General features: G+C 36.4%; 1 protein-coding gene and 1 long non-coding RNA gene across 4 annotated transcripts; both read right to left on the reverse strand.

The window, feature by feature from the left end:
• Positions 1 to 13,021: 13,021 nt before the first annotated feature.
• Positions 13,022 to 22,049, reverse strand: LOC113350501 (mediator of RNA polymerase II transcription subunit 15a-like). 3 transcript variants are annotated; one of them, XM_026594648.1, is made up of 11 exons: positions 21,805 to 22,049; positions 21,575 to 21,686; positions 18,389 to 18,512; positions 16,972 to 18,237; positions 16,675 to 16,754; positions 16,411 to 16,485; positions 15,946 to 16,279; positions 15,715 to 15,776; positions 15,447 to 15,521; positions 13,876 to 15,324; positions 13,022 to 13,493 (listed from the first exon to the last, which is right to left on the reverse strand). In XM_026594648.1, the coding sequence occupies exons 1-11, from the start codon at positions 21,870 to 21,872 to the stop codon at positions 13,143 to 13,145; spliced, it is 3,996 nt and encodes a 1,331-aa protein (XP_026450433.1). In that variant the 5' UTR covers positions 21,873 to 22,049; the 3' UTR covers positions 13,022 to 13,142. The 3 variants fall into 3 exon arrangements, with proteins under 3 accessions (XP_026450433.1, XP_026450434.1, XP_026450435.1); XM_026594649.1 differs by lacking the exon at positions 21,805 to 22,049 and having other exon boundaries at positions 18,389 to 18,551; XM_026594650.1 differs by lacking the exons at positions 15,447 to 15,521; positions 15,715 to 15,776; positions 15,946 to 16,279.
• Positions 22,050 to 24,712: 2,663 nt separating this feature from the next.
• On the reverse strand, positions 24,713 to 25,254 carry LOC113350504. Its single transcript, XR_003360900.1, has 3 exons — positions 25,156 to 25,254; positions 24,925 to 24,985; positions 24,713 to 24,795 (listed from the first exon to the last, which is right to left on the reverse strand). It is a non-coding gene; the product is annotated as an uncharacterized LOC113350504 (long non-coding RNA).
• Between the last annotated feature and the right edge of the window lie 604 nt (positions 25,255 to 25,858).

Consider the following 25,858-nt stretch of genomic DNA (forward strand, 5'->3'; position numbering starts at 1 on the left):
TAAAAAATGATCCCATATCTGCCAAATAAAAGAACAGTGAAGGAACAAATGCTCTACAGACTCCTCACTGGTATTACAAAACACACAAATGTTTACTGCTGTCATACTCCTTCTAGACAACGTGGAGAGAGTAGGAACCGCTCTATTGCATGGTTGGTGTGGTGGGAAGTATCTTAAAAGGTTGAGTTTGGAAAAATCAAATTATCTCAAAGATGATTGTCTAATCATCCATTGCATGGTTGGTGTATTTGGAACTCGTGTTGAAAGGAGGAAACATTATGTCATTCCGGTACCTCAGTCAGATATGATTAAGAGTCTCAAGAGTTAACTGGAATTAGGGGTGTGCAACGGACGGACGGTTGCGGATTAGGGGTCATCCGCGTCCAATCCGTCAAAGTTACGGATTTGAAAAATCCAACCGTGTCCGGCCCAATCACCTGCGGATTTCACATCCGCGGATTAGCGGGTGATATGGGCCGGATGCCGATTAACCGCGAATTTAATCGGAGAAAAATAAAAATATATTTTTGATTGTGTTGTTCTTTAATATCGTTGTTCCATTCTTTGAATTATTTGTGATTACTAGTGGAGAGATCAAGTGTTGTTCATAGTCAGGAAAACGACGGCAAATTCTAAGACTTAATCACCCAAGATAACTGTTTATCCACATCTTTTATTTGTAGATTGCAAATGCTTCCAGTAGTCAGAGACAAATTAAATGTCTTGGAAGGATATTCCACCGCTAGTCACAGTTTTTGTGAATTCCCTTTTTTGAGGCGGATAAGTGTTCGAATAATCTTTAAACCTCAGGGTACATGGGCATAGATTTGTAGTTTTGTGTAATGGTGATATGTATTCTTTCCATCACTTAAAATTTGTCTTTCCAAAACCGTGGGGTGCCGCAACCAAACCGTGTAAAGGTGCGGATTTGAGAATGTCATCCGTGTCCGGCCCATAGCTCTTGCGGATTGGGTTTCATCCGCAATTTTGTGGACGGATACGGATAAAATCCGCGGTTCCGGTTTTTTTGCACAGCCCTAACTGGAATCCTGTACTGGCTCTGATTTAACTTTTCAAGTTAGGCAATAAGACATTCAAAGCCCATAAGTTGGTTCTTGCTACTGGGCTGCTTGTATTTAAAGCTCAACTTTTCGGACTAGTGGGAAATCCTGACATGAAATTAGTAGTCAATTCATTGAAGATTTCGATCCCATTGCATTTAGTGGAAACTACATGGAGACCCATTCTTACACATTTTTTTATTGTGAAACCCAGCCTCACAAAATCTCACGGGCGCACCCAAAAGCAGCCAACAAATTATTTGCAGGCCCAGAGTTTTCAAAATTCGTTTATTTTGTTTTTTATTTCCCAGTTTAGCCTCACTTTCAGTTTCAGTATATCCTGTTTATTTTCGAGAGATTGATTATCGAGAGATTGGTTATTGAGAGATTGATTCAATTTACTCAGCAAGCTTTAGCCTCACTTGTCCTTGATTACCGAGAGAGATTCAATTTACTCAGCAAAGCTTCAGGTTCGTTCGTTTTTATTCCAATCTTGATTCTGATTTTTGTTTAATCTTGATTCGATTCTATGTTTTAGTTTCTGTAAGATTAGGATCTATTATTTTAGGTTTCCGAACCTTAATTTAGTTTTTCGAATCGTTTTTTAGATCTTTTAAGCTTGTTTTTGAATTTTTGTTTATTTTCTAGGTTTTGAATTTGTTAACATCAATGTAGATCTTTTTGATTAAATTTTTTTGTTTCGATTTCATGTTTTTTAGAGGTACGTATCGTAGTGAAGAAATATGAGTTAAAAGCTGGGCGCGTTCTTGTATATAAGAAGAATGAACCTAGCAGGTTCTATGAAAAATGCTCAAAAGAAAATTTCCCTTGGGAGTATAAGGTTTGTGCTGTTGATGTTGAAAACAGGATGCTTAAGGTTAAGAAATATGAGAGCAGTCATACCTGTGGTGTTGGAACTGAAAGGCTTTTCCACAGGATCGGCAGTAAATTTGTTTCTAGTCTGATCAAGGATGAAATCCGAAGTGATCCGAGTTTCAAAGCATCTGATTTGGCAAAGTTTTTCAAAACTAGCTACGGGATCAATGTGAAATACTACCAAGCTTACAACGGAAGACAGAAAGTGTATGAGGATATATTTGGTGATGAAGCCATGTCGTACTCGCATCTTTCATGGTATGTAGATTCCATTCGCAGCACAAATCCTGGGAGTTTGATTGATTTTCAAGTTCAAACGGATGAACCTGAAGCGAACGAGGATAGTTCAGCTGAATTAGAAGATGAGGCACCTTCAAATAAGTTTGTGCGTCTTTTTATTTCTTTCGAGGCATGCATCCATGGTTACCGTTACCTTCGCCCCATGGTTTATGTCGATGCTACCTTTCTTACAGGGACATATAGAGGATGCCTCATGGCTGCAACCGCTATCAATGCTGAAAATGGTAATTTTTATGATAATGCATCCTTTTTATATATGTGCATAATGTCTCATGCATTATTTATTTTTGCTTCATAATGTCTTATGCATTATTGTTTTCACTTTTCTAGTTATGCATCATTTCTGTTTTAGATGCATAAGACATTATACATTTTTTGTTTTAGGTGCATAATGTCTTATGCATTATGGTTTTCACTTATTGATTTTATGCATCCTTTTTATGCACATGCATAATGTCTTATGCATCATTTAGTTTAGATGCATAAGACATTATGCATTATTTGTTTTCACTTTTCTGGTTATGCATCATTTTCTGTTTTAGATGCATAATGTCTTATGCATTATTTAGTTTAGATGCATGAGCCATTATGCATTTTTTTAGCTGCACATACTTCATGTAGACACTGGCTTGATTTTATATATTTTTTCTGTGCAGGCTTCTTCCCACTAGCCATGGCCCTGGTACCTGGTGAAGATAATGATAACTGGGAATAGTTCATGAGGAATTTGAGTAATGTTCTTGATCATGATCAAAGGCCAATCACATTTTTATCTGATCGTGCAGAAGGATTAAAGAGAGCGATTCCATTTTACTTTCCTGGAGCCTTCCATAGTTTCTGCTATTATCATCTTAAGATGAACTTACCTATTAATGCATCTGACGAAAGGTATGGTGCAGTTATTGATTCATTTCAAGCTGCTGCTTATGCTCTTAGTCGCGAAGGTTTCCAAACTTCCATCGCTACTATTAGGGGTCTTGGTTGTGGTTGAATTGCCGACTATATTGAAGATATCCCTCCAGAGAAGTGGTCAAATGCCTTTTTCCAGGGTTGTAGGTATGGTAGGACATCTTCTACTCTTGCTGAATCCTTCAATAGTTGGATGAAGGTACACAAGAAGCTCCCTGCAAATGCTCTTATGGATCAGATAAGGAAGGATGTGATGAGTATGATGTCAGAAAGGCGGAATACGGGTAATAGTTTCATAACAATTCTCACACCAAAGAATGAAAATAAGATGAAGGCTCTTATTGATGGGGGTTTAACCTGGCTGGTTATATAGTCCGATACTCATGTTTATGAAGTGGAATGAGGGGACAGTTCTCATAGTGTTAACCTTGAGGCAAGGACATGTACCTGTCAGAGGTGGCGCGTCTATGGGTTTCCATGTGTGCATGCTTTCGCATCGATAACAATGTCTGGTTCTAATCCATATGATTTTGTTGAACCTTATTTCACTACTTCATACTTCAATAATGCCTACAGTCATGCAATTCATCCTATTCCGAACTATAACAGGCCTGAAGTTTATGAAGGTAATGATATTATCGATGTACCTGATGTTAGGAGGCCGCCAGGGAGACCACAAGCTAATTGGCATTTGAGCAGATATGAGAAGCCGCCCAGGAGAGCTATTCGATGTGGTAATTGTTTTGAGCTTGGTCAGCATAACAAGCAAACATGTACGAATCCTACCTGTTACAAGAAGCCTCCGAAGCCGCCGAAGCAGCCTAAGGGAAGTTAAAGAAGAGCAATTATCTTGTTTGTTTCTTCAGACTATTACTTTTATGTTTGAACCTTATTCATTTTTTTTTCATTAGTTTATGTATTAGTTTTTATGAACAAGTACTTTTTCTTTACTTAGTTTCTTTTTTGTATTGGTTTTATGAAAAATACTTTTTTTTTCACTGTGTTTTTCTGCTTCTATCAGATAATGTTTTCATTTTTATTCTTAAATGCATAATGGATTATGCTTTAGTTTTTGATGATGCATAACTTGTTATGCATTAGTTTTTATGATGCATAACGTATTATGTGTTATTGTTTTGAAGATGCATAATCTCTTATGCATTGTTTTTCGACGATGCACGATCTGTTATGCATTTATTCTTTTAAAGATGGCTGCATAACAACTCATGCAAATGTGGTTCCTTCATTCATCTGCATCTGCATAACAAGTCATGTGTCTGCATAACAAGTCATGCACATTTATTTTATTAGGAATAACATGTTATTCAGGTTTATTTTGTTGCATAACTTGTTATTTAGATGTTTATATGTAACCTGTTGTTCCTTCATTTTCCTTGTAAGATTTATATCATAGTACAGTTAAATGAAATAAGATTGCAGCAAATAGAAGCACTGAAACCAGCATTGATATATAATAAATATATATATAAACATCGACAAGATAACATAAGTTGTTCTTACAAGAACTACTGACTGAAGTTAAGCTTCACACTAACTACTTTCCCATTAGTTTTCACTCCCAAGTTAAATTACTCAACCTACCAACAACACACAGGTTGTTAAAAAAAAGTTATGTTTGAGCCTTTCTATTATGCACAGCTTCACATTTGACGCTCAGCTTCATCACATTCACGCGCAACATCATCCCAGATGTCTTCATTGGCATCTATCGCCCAACTGTTTCTAAGATCCGTCAGCATTTTCAATACCAGACTTACTCTTTTCTTGTTGGCTTTTTCTACTACATCTTCCTTTCCCAACTTCAGCCATTTGTCCCTGACTTGAGACTTCATGCTCATCTTCATATAATAGCCTACAAATATGAGGAAGTCGGGGTGATGACCTTGTTCAGGAACAATCTTGGTAAAAATATCCTTGTATACAAGCGGTTCCCGCTTTATATCCACGATTTGTGGTGATAGATTCAGTTCATCATATATTTGGATCAAATACGGCATACAAGCCTTTGCCGTTATGAGAGCTTGTTTCTTGCAGTTAGATTTATAGCCTTCAACACTGTTATAGTAGTTCCACTCACCCTATGAAAAGTCATACTCTAAGAATGTCCAATGTGTACCAGCAGGGTTTTCCTTTGTCATATAGTTCATTGGAATGAACATTCTCTCAACTTCAATAGGGAGATTCAAGATGAATTCTCCAACAAATTTGGCAATCCCATCTTTCTCCTTTGTTTTAACAAAGAACTGCAAAAGAAATATTTTTTAGGAAAAAAAAGTTAGCGGATGCAATTGAAAGGGTGCACAACAGGTGTAGAAAACAATGTTGAATAACTTGTTATGCAGTTCAATCTAGTTGCATAACATTTTATGCTGAAGTAATTATATGGGTATAAGATAATATGCAGGAATGACTTGTTATGTAGAAAAATGATTTTATTTTCTTGACTTACCCAAGCATCTGGCGTCATGAATGCATACTCCACATACCTATGTTCAACACTATCAGCCATCTTTTCATTTTCCCGCTTCCTGAACAACCTATAACTGTAGTAGCGTACTACTTGGTCTACTAAGTATTCGTTGTTCATTAGCTGCCTTATTATATCTCCGTGAATCCGAATATCCCACAAGTACGGGTATTCTCCTTCTCTGATACTCCAAGCCGAATTTCTGCAGATGACATAAGACATAATTGGTGAGATATTTTATTCAAGTGACATGCGGCAGAACCATAAACTAGATGGTTGTGTTATGCATGGTTTTTTTTTAAGCATAACTTGTTATGCATTTATTTCATAAGAAGCATAACCTGTAATGCATTGATTTCTTAAACAAGCATAATAAATATAACAACATTTTTTGCATAACTGAACATGCATTAAACATTGGAGTTGCATAACATGTGATGTAGATATTTTAAACAATGCATAACTAACCATGCATTAAACATTGGGAGCTGCATGACATATTATGCAAACAAGCACAAAGGTAATTTTTATGTACTTACAGGCTGTTGGCATTATCAAAGTATGTCTCCAGTACTTCCATCATAGCTGGTTCTATTGTATCCTTGTAATCTTGAAAGCATTCCATTGTTTCCAGCGGAGGTAATTTTCTGAACGGAAAGCCAACAGACGTACGGGGATTTTCTTCTTCAACTTTATTCTCACCAGGCTTGTCATTTTGCTTCTTCTGCTTCCCTAGCTCACAATCTTTGAGTAGTACATTGGTTGTCCTTTCCTTGATTCTTCTTACCTTGCTTCCTGGTTGCTTACCATCCTCTTCTGCCTTGTTTGCTTTTCGCTTCAATACTGACTTTTTCTTCAATGGTGACCTCTTCAAAAATTATGTTCTTGGTATAAACTCCCCTCCTACGTCTTCTTCCTAGAGATTCATGTAACCAAAATGTGTTAGATATAAACATTTTATTATGAAATTAAGTACATAGTTGATTAAACAACAAAACAACAATATAGTAAACAGTTTATAGTTGATTAAAAATAATAAGGAGTACATAGTTGATTTGACATTAATAAAAATATCATAATAAATATTTTAGGTACCAGGTTTTTTGAAATGGTCTCCATCTCAGCATCTTCATTATAGCCTTTTTCTTTTTCAGCATCTTGTGTGGCACGAGGAGTTAAAGGATTCTCAACCACCATCTCCTTCTCTGCATCAACAACCATCTCAACAGCTACTTGTTGTGGCTTTTCAGCCACTGGCTCTTCTGGTTGTTGTGGTTCTTCAGTTTGATGTTGTGGTATCTCAACAGCGGGTTGTTGCAGATTTTCAGCTTGCTCTTGTGGTCCACCAGCATCATCTTTAATTGCAGCAGCAGGTTGTGATAAATGCAGATTAAATGTGGGCACTACATATTCTTCTGAGTTTCTGGAAGAATGTCATCATCACCACAGGCCAAAAAGTCTCTTTCCTGTGCTTCAAGTCTTTCTTGTGTTGTTGCTATATTTGGTGTTGTCTCCAATTCCACTTGAGTTTTTGTTTCCTTGTCGTCGCTGGAGAGATTAACAGCTTTTTCCATGTCCATGAACTTGAAAGGTGAAGACTGGATACCTTGACTAGACGTTTGGTCTTGGCTATCGAGTCTGATAACTTCTGGAACTGATTCTTTTGTAGGTGGTTCAGTTGAAGATACCAGTTCAACAAGAGTCTCATTCCTTGGCAAGTTTTGGCTCAGTGGGTCGCTTGGCTCAGCTGATGATACATTGACACTAGGTCCACCTGAAGACTCCTCCTGCACTTCTATGTTGCCACAATCAACGAGCAATTCCTTCACGTAATTATACAACTTTTCATTGAAGCCTACTCCACTCTGTCTATTCCTCTCCTGAGTCTGCTTCATGTCTTTCAGCTTTTCTTCAATGATATGCAACCTTGCTTCAGCACAATCGGGGGGACACGTTTCTTGTTCAATGATCTTAATCGCATCCAGAAATGCTTCTTCATACTTGTCCCTGTTCTCTTCAAGATTCATTGCGACGAGATCATATATCTCTTTCCTTTTTATCGGTTTTCTTGGTTCACAGAATTTCATCTCCATTGCACTGTACTCATCTCTAAATTTCTCATTATACTGCAACATGATTAATGACACTCATCAAAGGAATGCATAAAAAATATAACAACATTTTTTATATGCATAACCTGTGATTCAGCTAATTTAAACAATGCATAACTAGTCATGCATTTAATATTGGAACTGAATAATATGTCATGCATTGATTTTTGTTAAGGTGCATAACTTATTATGCATTTAAAAACACAACCCTGCTTAGCTCCTTTTCAATATTGAAAAATGCATAACCGGTCATGCATTCATATATTGGGCTGCATAACATGTTATGCATTTATTTATTAAGGTGCATAACTTATTATGCATTTATCAGTTTTTGCTAACATAACTTATTATGCATTCATTTTTAAGGAATTTAGAGATACGGTCATAGATGCATGAAGGTCAATTATAAATCATGAAATGTTCACAAACAGGTACCTTTAAGAACGTAATATTCTTCTTGAGCATTGCTTTCTTCATTGCTGCCAAGTCCCATTTCGCAGCTCTCGGTGTAGCATTGGAAATGACCTTGACGATGTCTAATGATATCTCATCTATGTTAGAATGCTCATCCAACCAAAGATGCAAAAAATAATAACTAATAAGATATTTTGTATCCAAGAAAGTAATATTTATTGGCAGATGTTATGAAAGTAAAAAAAAATAACTCACAAGAGAATATATAGTGCAACCACTGCAATTCCTGATACGAAGATTGTTTCTTTTGACAGTCTTGATGCTCTCCATCAGGTGTTCATGAATAAGATCAGGAAAAGAGACAGAGTCCATGGTTTCCAAATCCTTAACCAAACCAACATACGAGACATCTAAATTGTCTCCACTTGAACGACAAAAGAACAAGACGACTAGCATGTAAAGGCAGACAAGGAAGACAACTTCCTCTTCATGACCTTTCTTATCAAGTTTTTCCAACACCATCCTTTCAATATCATCTATCCACACCTTTGTTACCCGTGCTTTGGGATCTTTGCTGATAAATCCTGGCTTTGTTTTGAATGGGAATTGCTTGACGAGGGGATGTGACTGAGTCAGCTTTATCTCTGCCTTCGAAGTCAGAATATCATTTCCTCTGTCTCCTTCAATTCTTGGAATCAAAAATGTAACAGCAAGCTCACTAGACGTTGATGCTATGGACTTGTTTTCAGACAACTTGAATGAATGTTGATTCAAATCTTCATGGTCATATGATAGAAAGACTTCATCCATAAGCTTGTTGATCTTACCATCCAACTATGCCATGTTTGCAGCATATAACCAGTTATAGAACTTTCCAAACACACACACATTCATCATGTTAGCCTGCAACGGATTCAAACCACCTCTGTCTTTTATCTTACTAAACAAGTGACCTACCCTAAGGAAACCTGCTCTATAAGTACCTCCTTGAACTGCAGATTTGGTTTTAGGTTTAACTACGTAAAAAAAAGAACAGAAAATATGCATTTTAGAACTGTTATTTTAGAACAACAAAGGAATGCCTAACAAATATAACAACATTTTTTTATATGCATAACCTGTGATGCAGCAAGTCTAAACAATGCATAACTAGTCATGCATTTAATATTTTAGAACAACAAAGGAATGCATAACAAATATAACAACATTTTTTTATATGCATAACCTGTGTTGCAGCAAGTCTAAACAATGCATAACTAGTCACGCATTTAATATTTTAGAGCAACAAAGGAATGCATAACAAATATAACAACATTTTTTTTATATGCATAACCTGTGATGCAGCAAGCCTAAACAATGCATAACTAGTCATGCATTTAATATTGGAACTGAATAATATGTCATGCATTGATTTGTTAAGGTGCATAACTTATTATGCATTTAAAAACACAACTCTGCTTAACTTATTATGCATTTAAATGATAAGAGAAGTTTATTAACTGATGCATAACAGGAACAGGAAGGAATTCAACGCACCTTGTTTATAGACAACACATTGCTTATTAGATTCAAAGCAAATCTTACCATCTTCGGCATCATTTGTATTATCATCCTCATTATCTGTATCATCACCCAATACTTCCTTTGGTGCAGCTTTCTTTGCTTTCTTTGCCTTGATTTGCATCTCCTTCAGTGTTTCGACACTATCAATTTCTTCTTTTTCATCTTCAACATGAGTAGGTAAAATCACATTGAGGAGAAAATTATGTTAAAATCGAAGAAGAATAAAGTGATAACTCAAAAAAAATTATGGGTATTCAGGATGAAACAGTTTTCATTTTAGGTTTACTCTTTTTTTCTGGTTCATCATCGGTAATTACCGTAACAAAATTTAAGATTAAAAAAAAAATTCAAAAAAAAACAAAATCAAACACTAACAGATGAAGCTAATGATAAATCTCACCGGGTTTTTTCTGTTTCTTCGATTTCATTTTTCCTTTTTCATCTGAAGCATCAAGAACAAAAATTAAAATCGAAAATCAAATAAAATCAAATGTACCGAATGCATGCAAGAATAAGATCGATTAAACTAGTTTTAGTACCTAATTTCTTCTCTTTTGATTTCTGAAGACGTGTTTTTGTCGGTGTTTCATCCATTTTTGTTCTACTGAATTCTATGGTTAAGGTTTTTTAGAGTTTGAAATTGATTTTTAGGGTTTGATCAACTTCAATAATCAATCATCCGTTACAGTGTTCATGGAGGAATAGGAATAGAAAAACGGATGAAGAAAAAATAAGAAGAACGGATGAAGAAAAAATGAGAAGAAGAGAAAAGAAATGGTTCCGACCGTTTTTGGGAGTTAATAAAACTTTCCAGAACCCCTGAAGGGTAATTGAGGAACTCTGCACGTTTTTAATAATTTTAAATAATGTTGGGTGCGACTGTAGGGAAAAGTAATTCTGGACCTGGCGGTAAGAAAAAAAAATTCTGGGCCTGCGCCTAAGTTCCCCTTGCATTTAAGGTATTGCTTTTGACCACTCAATGATTTAAAATCTTGCACCATCAATCCGCTATTACTTTGGCTGGGATATAGATGTCCTGGGTGAAATAAATTTATTTTCCATAAGGGTGGAAGACATTTTTACTTTTTTTGTCTTATGCTTTAGGTACGAACTCGTAACTATGCTTTTCCTCATCTATGTATCGGTTTATCAGTGTGGATACCTTATGTTGCAGGCCATGTTGCTGTTTTGTATTCAGATGAACTTCAAGAAACACACGAATTTTTTGACTCCGATGTCCGATCCTCCTTGCACTTCAACTACAGTTGTCCAGCATCTCTTAGCTGCAACAAATTCCTATTGAATTTGCTCGATTGCAACTCATGTGGGGCAAAGTTATGCAAAGAAATTGTCGCACAGTGGTAATATCTCAGACTGACTTCTGCAGAACAACACCGTTGCATGCAAGTCTAAATTTGCAGCTAGACCAGAAAATTTAGAAGGTGAGCGTTGTCTTTAGATTTTTAAATTCAATAGGAATTTGTATAGATTAGACGAGGGATAACAATATTGTTCAACTGTTATGTTGTTATCCATTAACGCTTCATGTGTAGCGGTGATGGTCCGGTGGGTTTGCGTATTTAGAGAATAGTTGTCCCTGTTAGAGCTGTTGGAGACAGTAGCTGTGGTGGATAAAGAATCCAGTCTTATATTTAATAGGAAGAGGGACAAATCTTACTACATTTTGAAGAAAAGAAAAAGGACCATTTCTTAGGGACCATGGTTTTTTTGGGGACCATGGCTTTATTAGGCCAACCTCCCTATACTTATAAGGGGTATCCCAAAATTAGGTAAATACCCATTTATTCTTTATTTTAATTTAAATTAAAACTAACTTAATAATTATATAAATCTAATCTTATACATCTACTCTAAATGAATTTATTAACCAAAATCAAATCAAAATCAAAAGAGCAATCTAAAATTTTTAGTTTTGAAAAAAAGTTTATTCTCTTCTTCTTCTCCCTTTCCTTGACGTTCCTCGTTCGATTGAAAAACCCATCAATCTTTTTAATTCGTTTTTGGATAGGAAAATTGAGTAGAAATCATCAAAATATGGTTTAAATGGATGTTAAAGTGGCATGTTCGGTTAGGAATAGTTTTTAAAAAACTAGTTTTGTAACCGAACATTCTGAAACCAAGAACACGAAGAACACTTCGGTTATCACGAATTTAATTTTTTATAACCGAACTCGGAGTTCGGTTGGTTTGCAAAAAATTCGAAAATTAGTTAGTAACCGAACTCTACCCATAATAAAAAAAAAATGTAACCGAGCTGTGTTATTTTTCCTACTATGTTGAGTTATGATATTACCGAACTTTACCTACCTTGTTCGGTTGGTTCGCAAAAATTTCTAAAACTATCTAGTAACCGAACTCTACTTATATTCCAAAAAGAAAATTTTTTTCCAATGTAACCGAACTGTGTTATTTTGCCTACTATGTTGAGTTTCAATTTAACCGAACTTGTTCCACTATGTTCGGTTTGTTCGCAAAAAATCTTGACAAACCGAACTCTTCACTAATTGCATACATGTGGAGTTCGGTTAGATATGTTGTTGGGTTAAAGTTTGCAAACCAACCGTACATTACTCTGTAAGTCCTATAAACAAAGTTCGGTAACCTGCGTGTATGGAAAAGGTAACCGAACAACTAAAAACCTCCATTAAAGAACGAGTTCGGTAACCTGGGTATATGAAAAAGGTAACCGAACTACACTTTCAGATGAGTTCGGTAACCTGTTTTTCACATAAGGTAACCGAACAAGCCCAAATCTACCCTAAAAATTTACAGTTTTTTGAAAATTTGGAACAATTCAACCAACATTATCTAAGTTTGAAACATACCTGGGTACCCAAATACTCTTCCTTCGGTTGTGGTTGGTAAAATCCTTTGTTTTTCATGTTTTCCTTCTTCATCTTTTCCAACTTTACTCTCTCAATAATTCTGCTTAATCATTTTACTAATCACTACGCTAACTATTATTAACACGAACACTAACTAATCATTACCAAAAAATTAATCAAGAGGGTAATTTAGGTATTAATATAAATATCTAGATAAGGGGTAACCTAGATTTACTTCTAATTCTTTACCCAAAATAAAACCATGGTCCCCCAAAATAACCATGGTCCCCAAAAAACCGTTCAAGAAAAATGCAGTGGGAACCGCAACGCAAGTACTGGTCTCGGTGGGCTACTTTTTGAAGAAAAGAAAAATCTTACTACATGTATGGGTACTTTCTATTGGGCTGTGGGAGTGAGTGCTTCAATGTGCAAAAATTATCAATTCAAGGAACGAAAATGGAACTGCAGATGTACCTTCCTCTTTCATATAAAAATGGAACGAAAATGGATTCCCATATTGTTTCTCTTACATCAATCTTAAGGCTGTACCATTAGATGAATATCATGTCAAACGTCATACCTCAACTCGAGGTTTTTTCATCCTAGAGGTCGCAGTTGACTCAACATCAGACAATTCAATAGTGACTACCTGCTTGAAACTATCGTTCACACTGCCAGCTGATGACATGGCATTCAAGGGAACTGCAGTTGTGTGACGCTTCATTTTCTTTGTTGCTGAGCTTCCATCTTGTTGAACGAAATTCCTTGCTTGTATATGAGATTCTGTCATAGTAACCAAATCCTCACCCACAGAAGCTTTTGATCCAATACCTGGTGCAGATCCAGCTATCCTGTCGATCATACTAATGACTGACCCAAAGTCACTGGCGGAAGCACTAAATGCTTTAGGAGACATGGATTTTACCTGAGCAAAGATGAAGATGCACATTGATGTTAAACGATAAGCAACGATTACGTCTAATTCTAATTGGATGACATGTGATATTACTAATGGCTATTCTGATCCTTACTGGTAATAAGCTTCTTTTTTTTCTCAAGCTGTGGTATACTTTCAAATGTATTAGTGTAAGACTACATAAATATTCCAACCGATTAACAAAAATAAGCAAACTCCCAACATAAAATCGATTTCTGATTTTGTCATTTAACATCACATATTAAAGCCACATCTAATTGTCAATATTATTAGCATTATGGAATTTTGAAGTGTGCTTAATTGCCAACCTAAAAACGATCAGAAAATCGAACCAGACGATAACTTATAATGAGGATAAGAAACAGCATACCTCTTTCAATAAGCACTCTAAAGGCTGCTCTGTAGTACTTGGCTTAGTGATTGTGGAGGATGTGACCTGATTACCATCTGGGCAAGTCAACTCCGCCAGCAAGGGGGAGGCTGATATCCCAGGAGTGTCGATAGCAAGAGATTGCACTTGACCAAGTGAAGCAGTACTATGTGCCTCCCCAACATTTCCTGCATTTGACAGAGAGGAAACACCAGAAGTCTGTTTCTCGGGATCCCCAGGTATTAGAGAAGGAGCCAGGGGTGTAGAAGGAGAAGGGACAATTAAGGGTGGGTTTGCAGGTTGCAGAGGTGTTCCTGTTGTTGTAAGGAATGATGAAAGGCTTTGCTGGTCAATTTGTGGTGAATGCTGAGAAAGTTGTGGGGATGCCACTGAAAGCATTTGAGGGGAAGATATAGGAAATGAAGAACCAAGCTTTACTTGATGGTTGTATGGTGCCCAAAGGCCAGCAGCAGCAAGGTGTTGCTCAGACATTCCTTCTTTGTAACCCATTCCCTGTCTAAATTTCAAATCCTCCCTCATCTGCTGAAGCTGTGATATTTGATGCCCCTGCAATTGAGCAGATCGCTGTGGCTTTTGAGACTGGTGCACCAACTGCTGGAACTGTTGCTGCTCCTGATTATGCATCTGGCGCTGCTGTTGCTGAAGTTGTTGGTTCAGATGTGGATGTTGTTGAAGCATGTCTGGGTTCATCTGAAGGGAATTAACATTATTCTGTAATCCATTAACAGTATTTTGTGACATAGTGTTCAAGTTTCCCTGTTGGAGTGCATTTCCAGCGCTTTGGTATTGAAGGGTGGAACCCACACAAACCAGTTGCAATGAACTGGAACCGTTTCCTTGGCCCGACATCATAGTAGAGCCAGGTTGCAAAGAATTTAGCAGGTTAGATTGTGACGTTGAAACACCTACATGGTTTGGAGTCAAGGAACCATTCATGCTTGTCACAGCAGTTGGTTGCGTAGATAATACAGAATTTTGCAGGATCGTTGGTTGCATATGGGAGTTCATCTGGTTTTCATACTGCTGCCGCAGAGGATTTTGAGATTGTGTCTGCTGCTGCTGATGTTGTTGCTGCTGCTGGTTTTGTTGCTGCAGTTGTTGTTGTTGTGGCTGCTCCTCTTCTTGCTGTTGTTGCTGCTGTTGTTGTTGCAGTTGACGTTGCTGCTGCTGCTGTTGTTGTTGCTGTATAGAGAGTGAGTGGCCACCAGTTGGCTGAATTTGTTGCTGCAGTGCACCAGATTTCCTCGGGGGGTTCGAGTTCAGAATATTCAAGATCTGTTTCTCATAAAAAGACAGCTTATCCTTCAAACTAGGTATCATACTACTTTTGGGAAGGTTCAGGAACCCTATCATCCTGTCCAACATGTTCTTGTAAGTTCTGAGCCTCTCAAGTTGTTCAGACTCTGGTGGATGTGGAAGAGAATCATGCTACCGCATGAGAAAAGGAGAAAAGAATATTTATCAAGCACGATTACCAAATGAAAAAATGAGTTAAGTTAAAAGAACTGTGGTTTTTAATAAGTTAACAGAAAGAAAAACAAAATCGTAACCTGTTGGCATTTTTGAGAGATCTTCTGGTGCATGTCACTAAGACCCGGCAAGTATTTTTCTCTCATGGACTTGATCTACAATTATAACAAAATTAAATGGTTAAGAATGTGGTTTGATTTGGTCAGGATGGTATGTTTTTCACAACTCAGCTAATCTTGTAAACCAACAAAAGCTCTAATGGCTAAGATTTGACACGTCTGGGATGCAAATGACATTTTACAGAAAAGAAAACTTAATGTAAGATAAAAGGGGTGATTAGAACTATACAGTCTGACAAACTTCCTCTTGCGGGTCGACTGCATTCCCTGTTATTGCTGCATCTATTGACGCTAAAAGAAAAACAGGCAATGATAACCAATTAGACTACTAGTCTGCCATACTTGTATCTAAAAGAAAGGAAAAGAAAAGACAGAACTGAAAGAGGCAAGGAAGGCAACAAATAATTGCATCTAAATCAATAAAGCAGAAAAAGTGGATTTCTCGACCAAAATGACATACTTGAGGGAAGTTGCTGCTGCTGCTGCTGCTGCAGTTGTTGATGTTGCTGCTGCTGCAGTTGTTGATGTTGCTGCTGCTGCTGTTGTTGCTGTATAGAGAGCGGAAGGACAACAGTTGGCTGAATTTGTTGCTGCAGTGGACCAGGATTCCATGCACGATTCGAGCTCAGGAAATTCAAGATTTGTTTCTCATACAAAGGCAGCTTATCCTTCAAACTAGGTATCGCACTAGTTTTAGGAAGATTCAAGAACCTCATCATCTTGTCCAACATGTCCTTGAAAATTTTGAGCCTCTCAATTTGTTCAGACTTTGGTGGTTGTGGAAGAGAATCATGCTACCACATGGCAAAAGAAGAAACAAACAGTTATCAAGCGCGATTACTCGATAAAAGAATGAGAAATGTTGCAAGTTAAGAGAACTGTGATTTTTAGTAAGGTGCACGCAGAAAGAAAAACCAAAACTAACCTGTTGGCATTTTTGAGAGATCTTCTGGTGCATGCCACTAAGACCTGGTAAGTATTTTTCTCTCATGGACCTAATCTACAATCAAAAAAAAAAAAAAATGGTTAAGAACGTAGTTGGCTCGGCCAAGATGGTACTTTTTTCGCAACTCAGCTAATTTTGTCAACTGATGAAAGCTTTGATGGCATGATTTGCGGCTCACATGCAAATAATATTAAAAAGAAAAGAAAATATAAAGAAAGCTAAAAGAGGTGACGAGAACTATACAGTCTGATAAACTTCCTCCTGCACGTAGACAGCATTTTCTGTTGTGGTTGCATTTCCGGTTATTGCTGCATCTATTGACACTAAAAGAAAACCAGAAATGACAACTCATTAGACTACTAGCCTGTCATTCTTCTACAGTAAAAAAAAAAAAAAAAAAAAGACAGACCTGAAATAGAGGAAAGAAAGCTAGCAGAAAGTAATAATTGTAGTTAAAATTCTTAAAGCTGAAAAGTTTGACAGAAGAAAGAACCCAAAGGAAAGCAATGTAATGTGGATTTTTCGACCAAAATGACATACTTGATGAGGCCTCTGGAGGTGGTATTTGTGAATGAAACACTTGCTTCTGGTCCAATAAACTTTGATGGCTAAGCATCGAGCCACCAGATGTCAGAATCGTTTGTTGCATATTCCTTTGTAATGAATCTGGCTGGTACTGCAATCGCAGTTGCTGATGCATTTGCGTTGTTTGAGATGGATGCTGAGACATAAGTTGTTGTTGTGCTGGTTGAGTTTGTGCTTGTTTCCCTTGGATTTGTAACATATTTGTTGATACCTGTGCATTTTGTTGTTGTTGCACCTTTCCCTTTTGCTGATGTATGGTATGCATTAGCTGCTGTTGCTGCTTCTGTAACCCTGACACGTTACTTTGTTGACCTAGCTGCTGCTGATGAGGGATATTTTTTCCAAGCAAATGTTGTTGCATATTTGCAATATTATTCTGTTGGTTTAGCGATCCCTGTTGCTGCTGCTGCTGTTGTTGCAGCATATTGGATACATTTTGTTGCCCAACTAAATGCTGCTGTTGCAAGTTTGGGGCATTTATTTTCTGCTGCGGATGCTGCTGTGAAGGAAAAACCGAATGCTGTTGCTGATGCAGAACTGGAGCTTGTTGCTGCATGAACTGTTGATACCGTTGATGTGGTTGCCTGAGGACACTCAATGGATGTTGTTGAAGACCATTTGGTGTGGACTGTGCAGCGGCAGATTGCAGGTTCTGTTGAAGACCTGAAGACAATTGCATCACAGAGTGCTGAGTCTGTTGAAGTATGGACGGGCTTGGCTGAAGACCAGATGACATTTGCATATGAGGTTGTTGAGTAGATTGCAATCGAGTTAGCTGCTGTTGTTGCTGTATGTGTGCCTGCATAATGGAGAATGGAATGTTTCCCAGTAGCTGCTGCGGAGGAGGAGGAGGGTCCAGCTTCAAAAGGTGTTGTTGCAACTGTTGTTGCTGATACCAAAACTGCTGTTGTTGAGAACCGGTCTGTTGTGGAAGCTGCCATCCTTGCATCTGGGTTGTTAAGTTAGCAAACATATTCGATGCTACACCTCCTTGACCAACTAGATTTCCAGAAGAATTCTGTGTCATTCCAGACTGTATGTTGGATCCCTGATTAACAGCATTGGGCATCGAGGACTGAGTGAGACTGGCCCCAGAAGGCAATGCAGATGACAATGCTAGAGGTTCATGGATTCCAGAATTTCCGATATTATTCTGAATGTTCTGGGATAATAGCTGCTGCCGTGCTTCATACTGGTTCGCTAAAGGAATTTGTGACTGACCTGGGTAGCACACTTGGTCAGACTGCATCTTGTGAGACGCTATTTTGGTATAATGACGGAAAGAAAAGCATCAACAAATTCCTGACAGGATATATTTTAACATCAAAAGAATATTTTGTACTAGCAATCTTTCTAGCTTGGAAACTCTTACCTGGATCTTGAGGATTTTGGCTACCACCACCAGTATTTAAGGGAAAAGAATTAGCAACTTCATTTGTTTGAGATTTTGTCTCCATTGCCAGCATCTTCAAAGATATTTTTTGAAGATAATCCGTCTGAATTTACAAATTTAATTTAGTTAGATTCCACGAGTGCTGCATGTATAAAGAAAGATTATTTAGCAAAATATAACCAAAGAATACTGACAAAAAATAATATATGATGCAGAGATGATAAACAGATTTTAATAACGATGATTTACACAAGATGCACCTAATCTTTACCCTGTTCTCAACGGAAGATCATTTTTCTATGTAGAGGCCATCTAAAGGATATTTATTACATGATTCTGCTCTTTTAGTACATCATTTGTTCCTCTGAAAACAACTTATCAACCTGAAACTGCTTAGAACTTATACCTTCCAGAATGTAAAGTGGCAAAATCAACGATCTATGACCCAGAGGATAGTGGCACAATAGGGGGGTCAAAATTATTTATGTAAACTAAACAAGGATGTGCAGAATCAAACACTACTGACAGAGTGACAGACCATGGAGCTTCCTAACAAAAAAGACATGATTTTGCTACAAGCCACAGCTAAAGATTCTGGTTTGGAGAGAGAGGGAGAAGGATAAGGAGATTTCGTCATAGCGAAAAGTCTACTAGTCAAAAGTTAGAACGGCAATGAAAATGGTGCCGGGTTACACAGTTATGTGTGTATCCTTCGAACTCATCCAAACCGATTGATACGAGGACATACCAAAACGGTAACAATTCAGTTGACTATCATATTTAGCTAACGCTTAGAGGTCGACCATCTGCAGTAAGATATTTCCACGAAGTTCAAAAAAAAAAAAAAAAAACAGGGGAAGGCATGCCACATAGAATGTATATTTAACATTGGCTAATCAGGCAAACTCTGGCAAGCAACCCCCTACAATTTAGCTACTCCTACTGAAGTCTTTCAGGTAATAAATTGCTTTCTGAGAACTCATAGACAATGAGAACCAGAGAAGTACTGATCCAAAAATAAGTGGTTCCGCACAGTTGAGGTTCTCAGATAAGTTTTCTAACAGCAGAACACAGATACCTTTCATTCCTTCAGTTCCAAATAACTCGATGAGTTAAGCAAGCTATGCACATGAAATGTCATGTGCGCTCTATGTAAAAGGTTATCATATCAATTAGGAAAAGAAATGACATGTGTAGTTGACAATCACGTTAATTACACCAGAAGATTGGCCAATAACAAATTAAAAATCCAATTATTAGTGCACCGCAAAAGAGCACTACAACAATGGCTTGAATCTTGAGCACTTGTATCAAATGATCCTACAGTCCTTAATTAAAACACCAAAACTTAGCTGTCAATCAAAATAATTAAAACACCAAATAAGCGCTAGAAATTTGACTTCTACTCGATGGAAAGTGAGAAAAACTCTGCTTATTCTGACGAATTAACGGTGAAGAAATGGGATAATCATGCTCACTCATCAGTAGACAAACTAGTAAAGCAATACAAAAATACATTACTCCCAACAGAGTGACAGACCATGGAGCTCATAGCGAAACGTTAGATCATAGCTGTAATGGGAAAACGAATTACTAATCAGATGTCAGAACGGCGGTGAAGATGGTGCTGAATTACAGTCAAGTGTGTGTCTTTTGCACTCATTGGAAGCAACCCGAGGACATACCAAAAGGGTAACAATTCAGTTGATTATCATATTTAGCTAAAAAGCTTTTAGATCGACCATCCACATTCAGATCTTTCCATGAAGTCTAACAAAAACAGGGAAAGGCTTACCAAACAGAATGTAAACTTAACATTGGCATATCAGGCAAACTCTCGCAAGCAATCCCTCAGAATAGAGATACTCCAACTCATGTCTTTCGGGTAATAATGTATATTCTGGAGTGCAAACTCGATGGAATTGAGAACCAGAGAAGCACTGATCTAAAAATAAGTGGTTCTCAGCAATTGAGGTTCTCAGACAAGTGTTGTAACAGCAGAACCCAGATACATTTCATTCCTTCAGTTCCAAATAACCAGATAAGTTCAGCAAGCTATGCACATGAAATGTCATGTGCGCTCCATTAATCAGGATTGTTCTATGTAAAGGGTAATGACATCAAATAGGACAAGAAATGACGTGTACTTGACAATCACGTGAATTACGCCAGAAAATTTGCTAATAGCAAATCGAAAATTAGAGTATTAGTGAACTGCAAAAGAGCACTCTGACAAGAATGGCATGAATCTTGAGCACTTGTATCAAATGATCCTATGGTCCTTACTAGATTCTAGTTTATGTAACCCCAAAAATTAGTTGTCAATCCAAATAATTAAAACACCAAATCAAGACATTTAACTTCTACTAGATGGAAAGTGATAAAAATTCTGCTTATTCTGACGAACCAATGGTGAAGAAAATGGGAAACTCATGCTCACTCATTAGTAGATAAAACTAGTAAAGCAATACAAATACAAAATTACTACCAACAGAGTGACAGACCATGGAGCTCATAGCGAAAAGTCAGATCATTCTATAATGGAAAAACGAACTACTAGTCAGAAATTAGAATGGCGGTGAAGATGGTGCTGAGTTACACAGTTAAGTTTGAGTCCTTTGAACTCATCGGAACCAATTAATACGAGGACATATCAAAAGCGTAACAATTCAGTTGACTTATCATATGCAAGAAAGCTTTTAGATCGGCCATCTGCATTCAGATCTTTCCAAGAAGTTTAATAAAAACAGGCATACCAAACAGAATGTATATTCAAAATTGGCTTATCCGGCAAACTCTTGCAAGAAACCCCTTGCAATATAGCTACTCCTACTCAGGTCTTTCAGGTAATAAAGTGCTTCCTGGAGTGAGAACCAAATGAAATTAAGAACCAGAGAAGCACGGATCTAAAAGCAAGTGGTTATAAGCAATTAGGTTCTCACACAAATTTTATAACAGCAGAACACATATACCTTTCATTCCTTGAGTTCCAAATAACTCAATGAATTTTGTCATGCGCACTCCATATATCAAGATTGTTCCGGGTAAAAGGTTAAGATATCAAATCGCACACGAAATGACATGGGAAAATCATGCTCACTCATCAACAGACAAAATTAGTAAAGTAACACAATGACAAGGTCGAATTGAAATCAAATACTATACCTGACTGGTAGCAATAGTGAATATTATGTCCTCCAATCTTACAGCAACTTTATTAAGTTCTGCCAATACGTCTGGTCCAGAAATTGGAACTTGTCTCTCCAGTGTTTCCAATCTACGGGAATCAAACGCAATAAGTTGAATCTAAATAAGAAGTGATCAATACCAAAATCGGAAAAAAAAAAAAAAAAAAAAAAAGAACAAACAAACAACAGATAATGATGAATACTTACATCTTAGTGACAATTCTCTGTCGAGAATCAGGTTGAACATGTGTTCTCCAATCAGCAGCGTCCTCCATGTTAGGCGGTTCAACTTTCGCAGAGTCACGAAGAAGACGAGGAGGATGAAATTCTAAAATCAAAGTGAATGAAAAATGGGATTATCCCTTGGTTGCGTAAAAACCCTAGAAACTAAAGTCGATCAAAATTGGGATTGTTTGGGAAAGAGGAAGTGAAATTTATAATATGGAGATTTACAAAAGAAAATAATAAAAAAAAACGCCTAGGACTGAGTCTTTGTCTTGTTGTAACGACAAAATTCAGATAAAAGTGATTTAAAATGAACAATCCAACTATTAAACAGTGACACCTGGCAGTTACTTTTGTGTTCGGAAAGAAAATTGGGCTCCACAGGTTGAGGCGGTCTCCACTCTACAGTGACTTGTTCGGATAATAACGGATTGACTTTTTAAAATAAAAAATTAATTTTTTGTGAAGCAAATTGTTGTATCAATTGTTTTTGTTTATGATTTTGGAATTGGCATGGTGTTTGCTAATGGTACATTTGGATACAATATTGTTACGGATTTCTGTTTTTTCAGGAGCAGAAATCAGAAACAAAATAGTTTTGCTTCGAAAAAAGTTAATTTTTCGACTTCCACGAGATTTTAATTACCAATCTGTGGATGAAACCTTATGAACTCCCTAATAATTGCCCACTCAATAGCATCTAGTATAGTCGTGGCCTCTACCCGCTTCTCAGCTACTGTTGTTGGAGATTTACATCTGGTTCCTCTGAATGAACATGCACAATTCCTTTAAAATAGGGGAAAATTAGGTTCAGGCTCCACCCATGGATAACCCATAATATGAGGCCCTTAATTAAAAGAAGTTTAAATCTAGACCCCGAATTATTAAAAGACCTTGATACCCTTATGAATATTGCCAAACCCATAATTAAATAAAATTTAAATCTAGGCCCAAAATTATTAAATCTAGGCCGAAATTATTAAAGTATAGTGCGAATGTGTAAACATAAGTTACATATGCATATGACATGTGTATCCAGAAGTTACACATCCTTATGGCATGTGTAATGCAAAGTTACACTTGTATATATATGCAAAAAATAGACATAAAAAAGAGTACATAAAAAAAAATACATGTATTACTTTAATATTCATTTACAACAATTTTTTAGCATGTGTAACTAGAATTTACACATGCATCTGTCTAGTGTAATCGAGAGTTACATATGCATATATCTAGTGTAATTGAGAGTTACACATGCATCTATCTAGTGTAATTGAGGGTAATATTAATAATCAACACCTGCAGATTGACACACCAATCCAAAACACCAATTGATCATCATATTCTTCTCTGTCATCTCAAGTCTTACGCAATCATACCTCCTAACTCATCTGCTCAGAGAGGGTAACCTGTAAAAAGATGGATAAATCAATATTTATGCATGGAAAGACTGACTGGTATTCCAGTATCAGACTAGAACATAAAAAAATATGAATGCATGACATAAGATATACAAATCTTAAGTTTTACACATATAATTACCACATGTAACCAGCAGTTACACATTCAATTGGCATGTGTAACTCGCAGTTACACATCCAATTGGCATGTGTAACTAGCAGTTACACGATTTCCGAATTTTGACATTTTTGCAGCCTAGTTAGATCGAACTAGCTAACAGGAGAAATCACAAAACATAAGAATGTTCATAACATGAACCTAACCCTAACTTTATTGAACCTGTGTTTACCATGTCAGTCGCCGTGTCGATGCACAAACATGTATACCCTTCTATATAGTAAAATATTTGACCATAATTGTTATAACAGTGCTCATTCTGTATAGTAAGTAAAATCCAAGATTTGATTCAACAATCTAAGAAACATGGCAACATCATTATATGAAAGAAGGAAAAGCATGAGCAGAAGAAAGATAACTATACAAGTAAAATCCCATATTTTCACCAATCAAAAATTGATTATTTGTATAAAAAAGGTCTGCAATCATGAAATAACAAGCAGTGAAGAACTGATAAAAAGAATTAAGGTTCAATACCTTAACAGATCACGTAAGATCCACCACCATCACTATTGTAAGAGGGGAATGAAGTAGCTGAGCTAGAAATACAAGCTGAAATAATCATTCAAGAATAAAAAGTAAGTTCAGATTTTGGTCAACAAGCAAAAGTTAACAAATTTGAAATCAAGATAAAACTGCTCTAAAAAACTACATCAAAATCAGTATGTGTAAGTAAAAGTTACACATCTAATTAGCATGTGTAACTACAAATTACACACCTATTCAGGTTGTGTAACTACAAATTACACACCTATTCAGGTTGTGTAACTAGAAGTTACACATCTAATTAGCATGTGTAACTAAAAATTACACATCTATTTAACTTGTGTAACTAGAAGTTACACATCTAGAAGTTACATACCCACTCCATGATCATAGATCAACGTATTATGTTGTTTGTGCAGTTGCTCCATCAAACTTACCAATCAGTGTCTTCATATCACTTTCTTCTTTATTTCAGACCTCTCTCCTAAATCTTTCAATGAAACAAAAACATTTCTTAAATAACATTACACATCTTTTCACAATTGCTTAAATAACATTTCTAAGCCCGCGTCTGACAAGCATTGTTCAACAGTTGCTAAAGTTCAGCATTTCTTAGGAATATGAATCACAGATATAAACATATTATACGCAAATCAACGATGCACGAAGTAGTTTCTTCTAGCAACTAAAGCAATGATGATTTTCACATATATTTATATCAAATTGAAAGCATTACAAGTCCACGTCCAGTATTAACTAAACATAGGAGATAAAAAATTTGTATTCTCCACTACTATTAGTTCATAGACAGTTGAAGGGTTAGGAAAAACTGTACATAATAAAACTGAGTGCACCACCGAGACCAGAATAACATGTCATGTGATTAGGTACTGCTAGTCCTCCTACCTACAAACATCAATTGAAACAAAAATAAATATTACTCTCAATCAAATACTAATTAAACCACTTTGACAGATCTTAAATACAAATTGAGTTCATATGAAAACACATATTCCTAAATCCAGCTATACATACCTGATTTATAAAATTGAATCCACATACTCCTAAATTATTCTTCAACCCAACTGAAAATCACCTAATCAAAATGAACAAAACAAAAATTAAATTATCAAAAACAGATCAAGATTGGTTCCCATAGGAAATTAGATTGTGATAAAACTAAATCAAAATTGAAATCGAGAATGAAACTAAAATCGAAACGAGAATAATTACTAACAACAACAACAACTAAAAAACAAATTGTACCTTGATTCTGTTGCTATTCTTCCGAAACAGTGATGATTCTTCTTGATCTCAGAAATCAAAAGAAACAACAACAACTTCAAATCAGAAAACCTAACATGGAGTAGCTTTGAAACAACAAACTAGAATCAATTGAGAATTCGTAGATTGATGATCAGTTGTTAAATAAATTTGAACCAAATCATTCAGATCTGTAAATCCATTGAACAAAAATCGATTAAATCAATTCCTGAGATATCTTCGAATCAACTGAAAAATCCATATTTAATCGACGTAGATCAAATCTATTTATTTCAATCGATTAGTTCATTGAGCTATTCAATCAAAATCATCAACGGAGATCCATAAGCATCGTCATCTGAAAATCGATGAAGCTAAACTCGTTTTCTTCTTCTCCGTTAAACTACGACGTTGACGATCTGAAACTGAAAACCTTAATACTCTTCGGAGCAAAAACCAGAGAGAGAAAGTGATGTTGATGTAGAATTTTTGTTTGGATAATCAGGATATTTGTTTGCAAAATCTTAGATCTAAGTTTCGAAATCATTTTTTCATTGAGAATTTCGATTAGGAATTGTTTCTCGGACTGGTTCTTCATCCGAGAGAGAGCGCTAAAGAAAATTAGAGAGAGAAACTGAAAAAGAAAAAGAAACCAAAAATGAAATCTACGCCTAGTTTTATAACTATATATACTAAAGGGCTGTTT

Source organism: Papaver somniferum, chromosome 2 (assembly GCF_003573695.1).
Source record: "Papaver somniferum cultivar HN1 chromosome 2, ASM357369v1, whole genome shotgun sequence".
In the NCBI taxonomy this organism is placed as follows: Eukaryota; Viridiplantae; Streptophyta; class Magnoliopsida; order Ranunculales; family Papaveraceae; genus Papaver; species Papaver somniferum.